Source organism: Sceloporus occidentalis, unplaced genomic scaffold (assembly GCF_023333645.1).
Source record: "Sceloporus occidentalis isolate IW3139 unplaced genomic scaffold, rSceOcc1.0.p SCAF_4, whole genome shotgun sequence".
Lineage (NCBI taxonomy): Eukaryota > Metazoa > Chordata > Lepidosauria > Squamata > Phrynosomatidae > Sceloporus > Sceloporus occidentalis.
The window spans coordinates 66,438,026-66,455,434 of NW_028316984.1; the positions used below are offsets into that span (position 1 = coordinate 66,438,026).

Consider the following 17,409-nt stretch of genomic DNA (forward strand, 5'->3'; position numbering starts at 1 on the left):
CCTTCAGTGCCTTGGGCTTCTGATACTCCCACTTTGCTGCAGTTGGCTAGCATTTTAGCAATATGAGAAGTTCAGTCAACCCAGATAGCTGCTGTTAAATGAATTCCTCCATTTTGTATGGTCTAATAGCTAAGCTTAGACGCCAACACTGTAAGCCAGAGATGCCAAGTTACCAGTAATGTTTATGTCCCAACCTGCCTGTTCCTTTATTCAAGTTTATGCATGTGTTTCTTTTACTAGGACTTCATTTGAGTCTATGTATACTAGCCTTTGAGGACAGAATGGAACATTTTCATTATTGATGAGGAATTGTATCCATTCTGATAGATTAGCTGGGAGGTAATTTGAGATACCAGAATCATTAAATGAATGGGTGACAGTTTTCCAAATGCTACGGCTTTGACTTTCCAGTCATTGCTATAGAGCAAACTGCTGCTTCCTCCATGAAAAATGTAGTATCTCTTATCCACTCCACCAAACAAATTAACCAACAAAAACACTGGAAAAATATGTTTAGGATTAGCCTTTCTTCCTGGAAATAAATTACATTTTGCAGTTGTTTTTTTCTGTAATAGTATTGTGAGAATGTTGGTGCAGCAACCTGTCCAAAAGGATTATGTAACAACCCAGTCTTATTGGGTTATTTATCTGGTGTCTGATTACACCTTTCATAACACCATCTCTTTCTCCTCCAGAACAAGTTGTGGGTGTCGTCATTGTCCAATCACAAGCCTCATTCTAATGATCCGAGAAGGTGGTGTTCTCCTGCACCTACCTTTTTTTTTTTTTTTTTGTTACTGCTGAGCAAGTTTAGTTGCTTTTTGTCTTTTTTAGGGGGTGGGGGCAAAGCTAATGACAACAATTGTTGTTGCTGTTTTTATTAAATCCTGCCACTCCTAGAAGATGAGTAAATTTCAGCGTAAACTCTCTTTCGCTTCAGGAACAAGTATCAGTTGGTTGGAACCCAAGATCTCCCTGCCAAACCACTTCAGAAATGGAACAGATCAAAATTTTTCAGCTGATCAAAACAAGCCATCATCGGTCAGAGAGGAACAGTCAATTTCAGATTCCAGTCAGCTAACTGGGGTAAGGTAATGTGAAATCTTGGGCTCTGTGTTTTGTCTTTTCACCTTTTCATTTGAGGAAATGGACTGTTTAGCCTTATGACAAGGTGACAATTTTTGAATCATGAAAAATTCTGGGTTTCAGCTGATATTTAAGCAGAAGAAATAACACAGTACCAGAATTTTTACCCTTTTTATAAATTTTATTTTGTCATTAGCAAGTGTAGGAAAAAATGGAAAAACAAACTTTAGTAAAAACATAAAGTAAATTGGTTTAGTAGCATATTTTAATAGAGTTGCAAAGCAAAACCCAGGTTAAACAGTAAAAAAAAAATTACAAAAATATCCAGATGTCTCAAGCTGTCTGATTCATAAATACAAAACATTCAGATTACTGCAGGTCTCTGAATGTGTTTTTGTTTAGCTCGCTGGCTAAGCATTATCTCCAGTATTTTTGCTTTTAGTATTCAAATAATGCTTTAAAATGTGTGAACCAGATTGTCAAGAGGAGTTCTTGATTCCTATTCAGGATAGAAGAAAAGTAGGATAAAATAAAATGTCCCAAGGGTAGAAGTACAGTCCCTCTATATGAATCAGAAATCTCAGGCTAAATTTGGTGGTGGAAATGGTACATTTTAACAGGAGATTATATCATCTAATATAGGGCTCATACAGACAGGCCAAAATAAAGCTGCTTCTGGTCACTTTGGAGCTATGCTGTTTAAATGATGCATGCGTCCTAAGAGTCCAGAAGCCGCGCCAAAGCCATGCTCCAGTCTTTAGAACTAGAGTGTGGCTTTGGAGCAGCTTCTGGACTCTTAGGACGCATGAGTCATTTAAATAGCATACCTCCAAAGTGACCAGAAGCAGCTTTATTTTGGCCTGTCTGTACAGGGCCAGAGATACAAAAGTCATTTTTAAAACTGAATTGCATGTTAAGAGTATTATAAGGATGACACTATAAGAATAGGAGATCTCATTGCATGCTTGTCCTTTCTAATACTGAAAATATTTTTAATTGAAACAGTAGTGCAAAGAAAAATGGAAGTGTTCAAATCATAGAAGATATAAATAGGTACACTGATACAGGTTTTTTTTTTTACATTACTATTTTTATCATATGAATTATTTTCAGGAATATCTTCATGAATGAAAATTGTAACAACCAAGGAAGGCTCCCCCCTTTCCTCTTTAGTGAGAGAGACTACTATTTCTTCATATCTTCCTTTGAATGTGGAAACTAAGGGGCTCAGCAGATGGCCCTTAAGGGGCAGCTCCATGCCGCCCGTTTCCTTGCCGGATCGGGGCTGCAACAACCACATGCCGTGGCCGCAATCTACGGTGTAAAAAAGAAGCCGCAAAAAGTAGCTCCTTTTCACGCTGTGGATAGGGTGCCATAGCAGCTACAGATTTTTGCCGCTCCTTTGGTGCAGCGCATTTAACCGCTGTGCCAACAAAGCACTGTGACACCTCCCACCAGTTGGGTGCACAGCATGGTGCTGGCGTGGGGGCAGTGTGGGGGCAACCAGCGTGCATACGCCACGCCCAGCACACCAGCATATAATGCTGGTCTGTAAAGGCTCTAAATGATTATTTGCCAGCTAGATTAAGGCGTGTGCTTATGGGAGCCAAATCTAAAATTTCATTGCAACTTTCTCTTTAATCAGTTTGATCAAAACAAGAAGCAGAGTCTGTATCAGTGGCATCCTCTAGTGGATGGATTGGGATAAAGAGTATTGATGAACTTGCTGAAAATTTAGCTTCTGTTAGCACTGTGAAGAGGCAGTGCAAGAGAGGAGTCTTTCTCCCCTTGCACTTGCTGAATATATAGGGATTCAGAGCTCAGGGATTGAAAGCCTTATACCTAGATGAGCGGGTCAGTTACTTTTACTTTTCCCACAGTTCATTTTTTTAAAAACTGAAAACCTTCAGTATCTTAAGATTTTTTTCATGATCATATTTTTTAAAAACTTTGCATTTCCTCCATCAAATAAATGACATTTGCAAATTTGAGGAAATTTTCAGTGCTACTGTTAGTGTAAAAATGAACAAAACAGAATTCTCACATACACCTGCTTCAAATGTCAAAACTTAGATTGCGGTGTATCTTGAGGACAGCAGAGGTACTACATAGTACCATCAGTTACATAAGCCCAGTTAATACTACCAGGTAAACCATGCCTTACTATCAGAGAGTATGTAGTACAAAAACAGAGCAAAACTGGCATGACAGACAGGTCTAACCTGTGGGGGAAATTTCCTCAAAATCTAATATGATGATAATATAGATCATGAACATGCAGGTGCTGGCTAGGGCCTGTAGAGGAAGCAGGGAACAGAAATGCAAAGTTATGGCACATTTCTCAAAACCTACCAAAGCAGTGTGTGTCAATATAAAGCATTGACAGGTACTTCAGTAGATCGTGTGAATTCACTTTGAACAGATCTTTAAGAATACTTAAAACAGACTATTGTGGAGCATGGAGTGGGACTCTGGTGTTTCACATGTTTGAATATCCTTGGGTTTGAAGCTGTGCTGCTTCCTCCAGTTAAAAAAAGTTCAGCATTTTCCCTGAATTGGTAGATTACATAGTGTTTAAGTGGCTAGAACCCCTCTTTGTGCAGTTTGTTGGCTTGTCTTTTTGTCTTTGTCTTCAGCCTGTCTCTTCCAAGGAGGCTTGTTTAACTGAGGTGAGATGTGATACTGAAGCTATCATTCCCTTTGTGCTATAGGAGCTAACAGAACATTGAGTCTGCCAGGCTAGGTCATCTTACTAAACTTTCCTGTTATACTTGGTCTGTAGCAGTTATGTAGTTACTTACCCAGTTAGAGCAGCAGTTCTCTTCTGGAGATCACATTGCCACTTCTACTGCTCAAGTACCCTCTGCTACAAACATAAAATTAAACTGTTGATTTCTTCCCCTGAGGACTGGTAAATCTTGTCTTCCCTGCAGATATCTTGCAACATTTTAAGTTATGCCAGACAGCTCTAGGAGAAGTTATTATTACCAAAGCTGGACTAGTTTAAGCTCTTGCATTGCTGGTACTAGAAGCATGAAGCCATTTCAGAAGCTAAGAGCCCATCTGCAGAGTCATCTGGAGGCATGTGTAGTAAATATGAGAAAAAGTGCAAGTAAAAAAAAACCAACAATAATGGGATGTGGTGGCTCAGACGCTGACTGTGTTGATTGGAAGATGGGCATGTTAGCAATTCGAGGTCCGGGTGCCGAATGATGGGGTGAGCTCCCATCACTAGTCCCAGCTTCTGCCAACCTAGCAGTTCGAAAGCATGCAAATGCAAGTACATAATTAGGTACTATTCCGATGAGAAGGTAAACAGTGTTCTGTGCAATCATGCTGGCCATATGATCACAAAGTAGTCTCTGACAATGCTGCCTCTTCAGCTTAGTAACAGAGATGAGCACCAGCCCCTATGGTCGGACACAACTTGACAAGCTTGTCAACAGAGAATACCTTTACCTTTTACTTACCAAAAAAAAAAAAAAACCCACAAAAAACAACAGAAGTGTAGAGTACTATAATGTATTCTTGATCAGTTTACCATATCCTGAAACGTACCTGTTTATGTTCACTGAATATAGGGCACTGAAGATAAGTCATGGATACTGAGTATAAAAAACTGAATTTTTAAAAAGAAAAAAAAACCCTACTGTTGGTTGCTAGAGGAGAGACCATCTTCAGTTTATCTTCCTAAATCTTGAAAGCCAGGATAAAGAATACTTCCTGTTAAATTATCCCCTTAGACACATAATAACTTGTTGAAACTGCATTTGTTGAATTCCCACCAGTATTGCGAAAGATTCAGGTTTTCTGAATACATTGATAACTGATTTAAACTTATCACTATCAACTTTACTTGCTGTTGGTCTGATTATTAGTCTCATTATTAGAAAGGAAATGGTAAATATCTGCTAGTTGTGAACAGAATCTAGAAATAAAAAAAACATATATTAAAGTAAATTTTTACCCAGCGAAGTACATTTTCACCCTTTCACAGGGAAATGGGAGCTAGTGTATTTATATATATTGAACAATAATGTGTCCTTCGCTCTCAGGACAACTAATAAGGTGCTGTTTTTGGTTGCAAATAGTAAAAGATTTACTTGATTGAAGCCACAATCCTATACATCAAGGGTGGTATATTATGGCCCACCAGATGTTGATTCATGCCATCACTCAATATAATACAATATACAATATTGTATTTTCTATTGTACAATATGATGTACATCTGAGTATAAATTAATAATTTGATATTAATAATTTCAGTCTACTAAAACTTATTGGGTTTTTAGATTTAACATGAGAAATGGCTTGTCATTTGTGGGATTTGGAAGAATGACTAAACTGTTCTGCTTAGAAGGAAGTTGAATTCGGTTGTAAAGCCACAGTACTTTGGGATGGTAAATTATTTGACGTTTCTTTTGTTTTTTGGGATTTACACTAGGAACCAGAGGAAATAAACCCAGATGAAGAGGTAGAAGATACATGTGATAATAAAGAAGATGACCTTGGAGCTGTGGAAGAGCAACGTAGTGTTATCTTACATCTTCTGTCTCAACTCAAACTTGGCATGGACTTAACAAGAGTAAGTGACTGAAACATTAATCTTTCTGAAATTGAGAAGGATGCACTTCTGTAAACTGCAAGTTGACCCTTCCAAACCGGATATGTCTTGAGAATTTAATTAACTTGGAGGTTAGCCATCATATCAGTAGATGAGCAAAAAAAACTAACAGTGTACAGTTTGAAAGTCATGCCTACTGCTTGAGTTCAAATGAGCCACAGAACTGCTCTTAGAACCGCTCATTGTACGTTTCTGGATGTGAAATTTTTGTGGTGATTTTTCATAGCATCTTTAAGGATACACAATACGTTGTATTTCCTGCTTTTTATAGTAGCTATTTTTTTAAAGGGATGCAGTGGCTTAGTGGTTAAGATGCCAATTCTGATGATCAGAAGATTGGCAGTGGTGGGCCTCGAACTGCAAACCTTCCACCCTTACAATCGTCAGAATTGGTGTCTTAACCACTAAACCACTTTATCCCAGTTGCTTTGCTTGTAACTGAAGTTGTGTAAAAATATAAATCCAGCTCAGGATTTGAATTAATATAGATCTCTTTTTTCAATTGCAGGTGGTTCTTCCCACTTTTATTTTAGAGAAACGCTCTTTGTTGGAAATGTATGCCGACTTCATGTCTCATCCAGATCTCTTCATTGCCATTTCAAATGGCACTAGCCCTGAAGAGAGGATGATTCGCTTTGTTGAGTATTACCTCACTTCCTTTCATGAAGGTCGCAAAGGGGCTATTGCAAAAAAGCCATACAATCCAATCATTGGTGAAACATTTCATTGCTCGTGGAAGATGGCGAAGAGCCGCGTACCATCTGACACAAATAGTAACTCTTCATCCCATTCCCTTTCTGAACAAGAGACTGTCTCAGATGAGTCACAGGACCAAACAGACTGTTACACCGTCAGATTTGTAGCAGAACAAGTATCTCATCATCCTCCAGTCTCAGGGTTTTATGCAGAATGTGTGGAGAGGAAAATGTGTGTTAATGCTCACGTCTGGACAAAAAGTAAATTCTTAGGCATGTCGATAGGAGTGACAATGGTTGGGGAAGGTAAGTGGAAAAGATCACAGTTAATCACTTATCTATTTCATAATGAATTAATTGGGGAAAAAGATTGATCAATATGGAAATCCAGTACAGTGCTCCCACGTTATATGTGGGCATGGTTTATGCAGCTTCCAGCATACACTGGAAGTCTGCACCAGAAGAAGCCTCGGCGCGCCAGGAAGAGGTAATAAGGTGCATGCCCGTGGTGCGCACCCTGTGGTGTGCCGTGGGCACGAACCTCATTACTTCTAATGGGGCTTGACTTTATGCGTTTTTTCCCTTACACTGGGAGGGGTGCAGAACGGATCCCCGCGTAAGGGAAGGGCACACTGCATAATGAAACTTGATGTTTTGCGCGTTATCCAAACCATTCTTTTAATTCCAAGGATGAGCTATTTTATTTATTTATTTGTTTGTTTGTTTGTTTGTTTGTTTGTTTCATATGCAGCACTTCTCCAAGATGGGACCCAAAACACATTAAAATATTTATAAAAAATTCAAAATAGATCTAAAAACACCACATTAAAATACTATGAAATACTATAAAACTGATTTTAAAATATACAAAAGTTAAAAACAGATAAAACATACATTTACATTAAAAATCTTCCCTGCATAAGCATTAAAAAGCTTCCTTAAATAAGAATATTTTTGCCCACCAGCAAAAAGAAAGCAGGGAGGCCTAGCCTCCTGTGGAAGGGAGTTCCAGAGGGTGGAAGCAGCCATCAAGAAGATTCTGTTTTGTTTCCTTGCCAGGTGACCCTGAGAGAAAGCCCTCCCTTAATGATTTTAAAACTCTGGCAAACCTTTTGAATACCTGTGATCAACTTAGATATCATGAGTCCAGCCAAAATGTTTATTCCTATTGATCATAGGCAATGAAGAAAAATCCCCAATGTGATTCAGTATAGTAAAATGTCCATTGACATAGGCACTGTAGAAAAAGGCATTATAAGTCATTTAAAAACACAATTTAAAATTACATCTAAACTTTTTCCCCCACATTAAGACTTTTGAAGCCTTCAGAGTTTGCATTCTAATTTGTTTTGGTGTTTTAAACACTGTAACAGATATTTGTGTTCATTTGATCACAGGTAGCTTATTATGTTCTGAGTTGGTGAATCACTACACTGTATTACAGAATGAGACAGCAGATGTTCTTTAAGACAAGCATACAGTTGGAAGCACAATAGATAGTGTACTAAATATGGTTATGCAGCCCTTGTGGCACAGTGGTTAAATGCCTGTACTGCAGCCACTTGCTCACAAACCACAAGGTTGTGAGTTCAGTACCAGCGAAAGGGCTCAAACTCGACTCAGGCTTGCATCCCTCCGAGGTCGCTAAAATGAGTACCCAGATTGTTGGGGGCAATTAGCTTACACTTTGTAAACCGCTTAGGGAGTGCTTAAATGCACTGATAAGCGGTATAGAAATGTACTTGCTATTGCTATTTCCACAGATGCATAATCTGTCTCTTGCAGAGATGCAAAAATACCTACTCTTCTAAAGACAGTATTTATTTATTTATTTAAATATTTATACCCTGCCCTGTATCAAAGATCTTAAAGAAGCGTAGAAAAAGTATCAGAACAAGTTACACAGTTTTCAACAATAAGATACTTAAATAAATTAAAAACATAGTAAACTGCAGTAATAAATGAAAAACAGTTTCAAAAGGTTTTTTGAATATTGAAAACTTTGTATGCAATATTTAGGATGACTTAGTGAGACCCAAAGGCTTTGATGAACAGCCAAGTTTTAACCTAGTGCCTAAATGCCATGAGAGATGGCACCAGTTGCTCCTCCAGTGGGGATACATCGCACAATCAGGGTGCCATGACTGGTCCCATGTTCCAACACTATGTATTTACCTCATTGGTGGAACATGGAGGAGGGTTAGACTGCTGTCTATTTGATACTTCAATCAGCAGTCACTAGCTGCAGCTTCTGAGTCTTCTTCAAGGGCAGTCCTATATAGATCACATTACAGTAGTCTAGCCAGGAGGTTACCAGTGCATATAATGAATCCTGTAGAAAATTGCTGAAATCTTAATTCTGTTAAAAGCTGGATAGGTAACATTATAAAGGTACCTTGCCATCTTACTGTCTTTTTAGCAGCACAAAACCACTAGAATGATTGGTTGTTACTTATGGTATTACAGTCCAGAAACAGATGGAATTTCTCGGTTTGCTCTTTAAAGCTGGGCTGAAATACAGATGTGGCTGCCTGTTCTGTTCATTTTGTTCTGTGGCGTAGATAAATCTACTTCTGGTCATGAATCAGAAACGTTCTGTGGCATAGATAAACCTACTTCTGGTCATGAATCAGAAACATTTTCTACATTCTAATTTTCTCCTTTCTGTGAGTATTATTTGAATAACCAAGCTGAGATTTTGGAAACTGCATAGAATAAAAACATGAGTGGATTGGTGTAAACAATATCTCATCTGATTCTGAGCTGATTAGAAAGCTTGATCCATGGAAACCCATTTCCAAAAGAGCTTGATCATGGTGGTGAAAAATCTAATGAATTTGGCTGAATGGGAATTTCTGATTGGTTGAGATTAGGCTGATAAGTCCTTTTTAATTCATGGTCTCTGTGCACTTTGGGATCTGTCACTGGCTGGAACAACATTTTAGAAATTTCCAAGAGCAGCGTTCCTCAAACTCCAAATGTTTTAAAATGTACATAATGTACACAATTCCTGACCAATATCCATACTGGCAGGGGCTGCTGAAAGTTGTAGTGCAAAACATCTGGAGGCTACCAGGCTGTGGAAACCTGTTTTAGAGTTTAGGTGAATGCTCTGCCTTCTGCCCTCAAACAGGAAAGCACTATAGTTTCTGCTTGGTTTTCTCCACAGTTTGTTTTTGACTGCTATCTCAAAAGTACAACTATTTCCAGAGATGATATTTTATAATACAGAGTTTTGTATGTCATGAATAACTGGAAATTTCTTGGCAGTATCAGCTAATATTCTAACATAGTCTCTCCTATTTTCTTCAAAGCTCTGAGAGTACATGTTTGTATTTTAAAGAAAAGCAACTTTCTTGCTTTCAAGACTGATGAGATAATTACAGTGGTTAGGTGATCTTGTAAATATTAAATTAGAAAAGGCTTGTGGTTTTATTTCCAGAAGGGTTGTCTTTATCTCCTTATATGATCACCTTTTACTGATCCTTATATGTTTATTTGACCATTGCATGCACTGTGTTTCATTGTTTCTTCTCCACTTCTCTTATATAATTTCAGTTAATTTCAAACCTTAAGCACATAATTTCAAACACGCAAACTCCTCTTCTGGTTGTTGTACTTGGGACATTTTGTAAATCTGAGGTGCAGGATCAGCATCTTCATAAATTAGTCTTGCTAAGCATCTTGTGCAATTGATGTATTTTTTCAGTCTAAAGAAGTGTGGTTGCACTTTTCTGAGTTGAACAGCTACTGTGTCACTGGCCAAACACCATGACATACAGATACCAGGGAGCTACAGAAAGGTAGAGAACGTTGTGATGGTGAGCAGGAGTAGTGTTATAATAGTCATTACTCTAAACTGATAAACCATCTTGAATGGAAAAAGAGGATGGAGATGAATCAAATTAAATTCTGTTCCTGGCAGGAAAACTTAAGCAACTTTTCCTCTTTCATTATAATTAATTATAATAGTGATTGTTTTGGGAACACTGTTTGCCCAAGTAGAGCTTCTCTGTAAGTTTGGAGAAGACACTGTTGCCATTGTGAACTTATAGATAACACCACATTGGTTTTTGGTAATGCAGGATGGGGATGGTGACCATTTAGCATCCTTTAATATCACTACTTTCATGATCCTGAAATACACTGAGGCTCATTCCCATTTTTCCTGGCCCTCTGTATTCTGTAACATAAGTATGAGATGTATGAATTGTTTGAATCCCTGAAGGCTATAGTTCAGAAGAAGGAACTGGCAAAACCATCTTGCCTAAGAAAACCCTATAAAATTCATGGAGTCACCATACATTGACAGTTGACTTAAAGGTACATACGCACACAGGCTTGTACTTATCTTTTTCTGTCTTACAGGTATTTTAAGTCTCCTGGAACATGGAGAGGAATACACATTTTCTCTGCCTTGTGCGTATGCTCGGTCAATTTTAACTGTCCCTTGGGTAGAACTGGGAGGAAAAGTCAGTGTTAATTGTGCGAAAACAGGATATTCTGCAAGTATTACTTTTCACACAAAACCATTTTATGGTGGCAAGCTTCATCGGTAAGTATTTAGTCTTGTTGGCTTTGAATAGCATATACTGCAAAATCTATTGAAAATTCTATTTTCCTATGGTAGTAATATGGATATACTGTATATCTGAAAGAGCTTTTGTGTGGCCTTAAGTACAGGAATGCATAGTGACTCTGCTGCTAGTTGATAATTGGTGCAACCAAATAGTTCCTTGTTAAATATAGATATTGTATGAGAGAAATGTATTTCCTATTGCTTGAAAGGCTGGCTTGACTTGAACAGCATAATTTTTATTTCTTAGGCTAAAAATTCCTTAAAAGAGTATGTGACATCAGCGAGATTACGCTAAAACAATATAAGTGCAGATCGATTACAGAGATAAAAGCAGAATGAAGGAATGATTTTTAAGCTGTCAGAAAAATCTAAGATCCGCTTTTATTTGGGCCAGTAAAAAGCCGCACCACCAGAACGTCTTGAAGTTGCCCACGTCTGGTTGGCCACAGAGGCTTCAGGGCATCTTGGGGGCCTGCAGCTTCTAAATGCCACACCCCCAAGCTGCATGAAAGCTGGCTTTTCTGGGCCATATGTTCGCCCCCTCTCTCATTTTACTTTTAGTGTTAATTGGTGACCACATGCTTAAAGAATTTCATGTTATCAGTAATAAAAAATTATTTTTAAAATGTAAAATGGCTGCATAATATACTGTTTTGGCATGCTTTCAATTGTACTGTTTTTTTAATATTGCAAGCCACCCTGAGCCCCAGTTTTGGGAAGAGGGTGGGATAGAAATAAATATAATAAATAATAAATAAAAGCCACAAAATTAGAGGTAGTAATAATCCATGGTGCCATAAGTTATTGTTTTTCATTATGATTTTAAATTAGTTGCTTTTTAAACAGACTTGCACATAAAATCATAATCAGTGGTCACTCAAATCCTGCTGTACTAGGTTTCCACTGGTTTTATATATGAATAAACAATTATATCTTTATTGGACCAACCGAAATGCACAATATATATGTTGCAAACTTTCAAAGCTCCACTGGCTTCTTCATCAGGCAATGTGTTAAAAACCATATTGGGGGGGGGGGGGGGAATGAAGATGTTAGTCATAGGCCTGCATTTTGCTGTCTTTGTTCTCAGATGGTATAGATGGGTATTTCTTGCAGGCTGGAACCTCCTCCTTCTGGCCATGTGGTTACTGGGAGATTCTCAAAATCCAGGAAATTTAACATCCATTTGTAACACATACCCCCCCCCCCCAAATGCTTCCTTTGGAATCCAATGAGTCTCCATCCTTTGTTAGGTCACAGGCCACGTTGTAGACAGAAAATACTGAATTTTTCAAGAAGCCTCCCTGCTTTACATTAGGAAAATGTTAGGTAGTGTTGTGGTAACATATGCCAATCCAGTACCAGTATTAGGGGGAAAATATTTTACCTTTGTGGGAGGTAGAAACCTCAATAGTAAACAGTCCACTGGCCAGAAGGAGAAGGTTCCAGCCTGCAAGAAATACCCCTCAATACCCCTCAAATCTGAGAACAAAGAAAGCGAAAGGCAGGCCTATGACTAACAATTTCAATTTTTTTTCTCCTGTATGGTTTTTAACACCTGGGGAAGAAGCCAGTGGAGCTTCAAAAGCTTGCAACATATATATTGTGCATTTTGGTTGGTCCAATAAAGATATCATTGTTTGGATGTTAGTGGATTTGCTATATGACCAACACAGCTACCCCTAGATGATAGGAACTGTAATCCTGTATAAATGCAGCATGGGCTAACCAACCTATTTAACTCTTGGGTTTTAGAGTTACTGGTGAGGTGAAGCAGAATGCTACCAACACTGTGGTTTGTAGAGTGCAAGGTGAATGGAATAGTATCCTTGAATTCACCTACAACAATGGAGAGACGAAATGCATGGACTTGACAAAATTGTCTGTGACAAGGAAACGAGTGCGACCCATTGAGAAACAAGGGCCATTTGAATCCAGGTAAGAGAAAATGTCACATGTTTTTATGGCAAGAGCTTGATTGATGTGCATTAACACCTTATATTAATAAGTAGCACTGGGCTGTGGAATTCTTCTCCCCTAACCTGCCTAGAAAACGGCATGATAGGATCGCCTTAGGGTTGCCATAAATTTGAAATGACTTAAAGGCACTTAACAGCAACAACATGTTTGTTTTTATGCTTGAATTCTCTCTTGCTTCCCCAAGTGGCTGTAATTGGCTAATGGGTTATTTCTATATTAATGCTAGCCAGTTGGATTAATTAAAGCAGTGAAGGTTGAGAATGCCTTATCCAAAATGCTTGGGATGAGAAGTTTTCCATATTTTAGATTTTTTCCGATTTTGGAAAATATAAATACCTCTATTTGTATACACACTGTGAGACATAATAAGGCTGGAGAGAGACTGAGGATCTATGAAATGGTGGGAGGCATAGATCCCCATCATTTCACTGATCTTCATCTCTCTAGCTGCGTCTCTTTCCAGCTTCACAAATACATTAAAGGTATGTACTATGCTACTTGCGTTGTAGCTCAAAAGGTTTTGGATTCTGGAGTACTTTGTATTTTGGAATTCTGGACAAGGGATACTCAACCTGTATTTTGCAAGAAAGGTTTCCCTTTTGTAAAGCACTACAATCTTCCAAGTGTACCAGAAGTATCACCTGAGACAAATGTTTGTTTGTCACCATTTGGCATGCCAGGGCTTCCAGGGCAATGTACAGCAAATAAAAAAATAAAAACAGATAAAACCATTTAAAAATAAAACAACAAAAACAACTTTTAAATGAATATAAAATAGATAGTCCGGTATTAGTTGCCTATGAGAAGCACTAGAAGGATGGATTAAGCCTGACTTTTCTTGAGTTTCACAGCCAGGGTACTGTTGAGGAGAAAACTCTGGCCCACACATTCACTTATCTTACCCTCCTGTGGTGATGATGGGAATCACAACAGGGATAAACCCCAAGAAGAAACTTCTCTGCAAGTGAATGCATATTAAAAGCCTGCTTAAACAAAAAGGTCTTTGCCTGCCAGTGAAAGAATACCATGATCAGTGCTGTCAAATGCTGCTGACTAAACGGGGACATATTGTCCATTTCCCGGCATAGGTAATCTGCCAAGGCAATCAAGGCTTTTTCTATTCCATAGCCAGACATCAAAACAGATTAGAAATTATATCTAAGTAATCAGCTTTATGCAAGAAACTAGTTAATTATCTGGGATGGTGGGGCTTTGTGAAAATCTCTTCAACAGCACTTTTATAATTGATGATTTTAGAGGAGATGGAACATAGCCATCTTCAGAAGTGTTACAGCTTCTGTCACACATTCAACTAGCCATCTGCCGGGAACTCTAATCAGCAATGATGGGCATAGTTCTAACTCACAACTGGTTGGCCTTATTTCTCCAAGCAGCTTGTTCACCTTATAGTACTGAACAAATTGCAACTCATCCACCAAAGCTGTGCAATGGCATGTCTGTTACCTCTGTTTTTATTTATTTATTTATTTATTTATTTGGTGTGGTCTAATTCGAAATGGATCTGACCAATTTTTTTCACAAAACACTGGAAATTCAGTACTGCAGATTTCTTAGGATTCTTTCTCAGTACTCTGAGGTATATAATATCTTCTTAACTATGTGAAATGACTCTGCTAGATAGTATTGATTCTTTGCAGCCCTTACTGACAATGGATCCCTATTCATGTTTCATTTGATTATTCCGAAGCCTTTATCTCTATAACTCGTGTTGCCTACCCAAGTGCTTTAGGGCTCAGAACTCCTCAGAACGCCAAGGAGTTTGTGTAGTGCACCCAAGTAAAGAATGCTTAGGAGGGAGTGTTGCCCAGGTCAACTGGAGTGTCAAGAAGACCACCAGCTCTAGCAGCTGAAAAGTTCCCAGAACATTCAGGAATCCTTCTGGATCCATTAGTGTCTGAAAATGGATTTAAAAAATAGGTCCCATTCCAGCAGGAGGCCAGGAGTTCCATCATATCTAGACTAGTAACAGTTTGCCCATGACAACAGAGTTCTTTCAGCTTCCTCTATCAACTGATCACCTTCATCAGGGTTAGCAAAACCATGTCAACATGCAACATCCTGCAACATGTATAGTGCCAAATAATAATTAAAACAAGCCTATGATTGCCATGGAAGCAGTGAAGTCCTAAGCTGGTCCTAATGGGTTAACCTCATCATGAATATTAACATTTCCCAGTGTAATAAATTTGCAGGTGGTTTCTGAAACCACCTCCACCATTTAAGGCAGGAGGAGTTTGAGCATCAGTAGATATCCTGGTCATGTCTCATTACCTTGTCATCAGGTATTTACACTCAAATCCTGTAGACTGATGTACAGGGTGCCTCAATGGAAGGATGGACTGACAATAGATCAATGGCACTCTACTTCCTGCCTGTTGGAGCTTTCCTGCTGCTGTGCTGGAATGTCATTCAACCAGGTTTCAGTGACACATGCAAGATCAGCTCAAATCTTGCACCATACAGCTTTTCTCAGTCAATAGCATTAAGCAGCAGCACTTCTTGAGCTGATAGTTCCACTAGAATAGCCAAGAATCTCTTGCTTCAGTAGTGAACTAGAAGAGCCACAAGATATTTCCTCCACTTTCACCTCCATTGTGATGATTTGCATCCACAATCATATTTTCTCCTGCCTGTTACAACAGAAATATCTTTTATGTCCCTTATATATTACTGGTCAGCTGCTTGGCAGCTATAATTTAAATTGCACTGAAAATTTTTCACCCATTGGTTAGAGAGGAAAAGCACTTTCAGAATGTGGCATTTTCTTTTGCCTGTCTTCCAGTCCACCTCTTTCTGCCCATATGAGAAGAAAAGGAGATGATAGTTGTGAATTATCCTCAATTGTCAGGGAGCCATTAGATATTGACATCTCACTGATTTTCTGAGAGAGCTTATAAACAGTTTTAATCCTTATAATGCAGGAAATTATGGCAACATGTGACAGAATCCCTGAGGGATGGGGACATTGATAAGGCAACAGAGCATAAGAAAGCCCTTGAGGAACGGCAGAGAAATGAGGAACGGCTCCGAGCTGAGACAGGCACAACCTGGTGCACTAAGTACTTTGTTAAAGATGTAAGTAACTAAATCTTTATTAAAGATGTAACTATCCTTGCTTGTTTAAATAACTCCTAATGGAGTGGTTGTTGTGCACTTATGCTGTGGTAGGCAAACACATCGTTCAGCTTGATCACCTAAAAACTAGGTCTGCAGCATCGTATGAGAATGAAGGTGACTTCCACAAGTTGACATTCTACCCATGCTGTTGATTTAGCTTATGATGGTGGATCTTAGGTGGGAGGCTGAGATTAAAAGAGTAGAGGTTGCCTAAAGGTGAGGACACAAGAGAGAGCCTTCTTGGTGGCTGCTTCCACGTTCTCAAATGCCCTTCTTTGGGTGGCTAGGTTACCCCCTCCCTGCTGGCCTTTTGTTGCCAAGTAAAAACATTTTTATGCCGCAGACTTTCTGTACATTATGCATAGCGGGGTTGTTTTAATGGAGCAGGTGGGTTTTTAGTCTGTTTTTACCAGAGTATATGTTATGTGATTTTATATATGCTGTATATACTCATGTACAAGTCAACCTCATGTATAAATCGAGGGAAGGTTTCAGGGTCAAAATCCTGGGTTTTTATATGACCCAGGGATAGGTCGAGGGTAAAACCTAAGGCGCTATAAGGAAGGATGGAAAGGAGGAAATACCACTTCCATCCCTCCTTCTCCTTCTCTGGACCTTCCCCAACCAATTCCCAGGTGCTGGAGGAGATGTTTTAACATCGGATTGAGAAAGGAAGCAAGTGGATTTAAATGGAGAGTTGTTTCCATGGGAAACAAGGTCTTGCAAAATGGACTAGAGACAGAAGCAAGTGGTTTTAAATGGAGAGGTTTTTTTCCATAGGAAGCAAGGTCTTGCAAAAGGAATCAGAGAGAAGCAAGTGGATTTAAATGAAGAGGTTTTTTAAATAGGAAGCCAGGTCTTGCAAAAGGGACTAGAGAAAGAAGCAAGTGGATTTAAATGGAGAGTTTTTTCCCATAGGAAACCAGGTCTTGCAAAATGGAGCAGAGAGCAGAGATTTTTCCATAGGAAGCCAGGGCTTGCAAAATGGAGCATAGAGAGAAGCAGGTGTTTTTAAATGGGGAATTTTTCCAATAGGAAGCAAAGGCTTGCAAAACAGACTGGAAGGGGAAAGAATTAGTGTTAAATGGAAATTGGGGCATCAGGCTTGCTTGCTTTAGGACCTTTCTAAGCAGTACTGATGTACTGATTCTTATACTAATACCCCAAATTTTAGGATCAATTTTGGGGTATAAATTTCTTGATTTATGGTTGATTATATACGGTAGATATTTTAATTGTTTGAATTTTATAATAATTTTAAAGGTTTTATCTATGAGCTGCCTTTGGGAGGGAGAAAGGCAAGT

The 17,409-nt window shown here is 38.7% G+C and overlaps 1 protein-coding gene across 2 annotated transcripts in view; it reads left to right on the plus strand.

The window, feature by feature from the left end:
• LOC149313945 (oxysterol-binding protein-related protein 11-like) overlaps window positions 1-17,409 on the plus strand; it is a 67,830-nt gene that overhangs the window by 46,709 nt on the left and 3,712 nt on the right. For both annotated transcript variants that reach the window (XM_089520201.1, XM_089520202.1), the window contains exons 7-12: window positions 941-1,086; window positions 5,534-5,674; window positions 6,222-6,714; window positions 10,777-10,963; window positions 12,743-12,925; window positions 15,910-16,063. In XM_089520201.1, coding sequence (XP_089376327.1) covers window positions 941-1,086; window positions 5,534-5,674; window positions 6,222-6,714; window positions 10,777-10,963; window positions 12,743-12,925; window positions 15,910-16,063 — 1,304 coding nt within the window. The remainder of the gene's footprint in view (window positions 1-940; window positions 1,087-5,533; window positions 5,675-6,221; window positions 6,715-10,776; window positions 10,964-12,742; window positions 12,926-15,909; window positions 16,064-17,409) is intronic.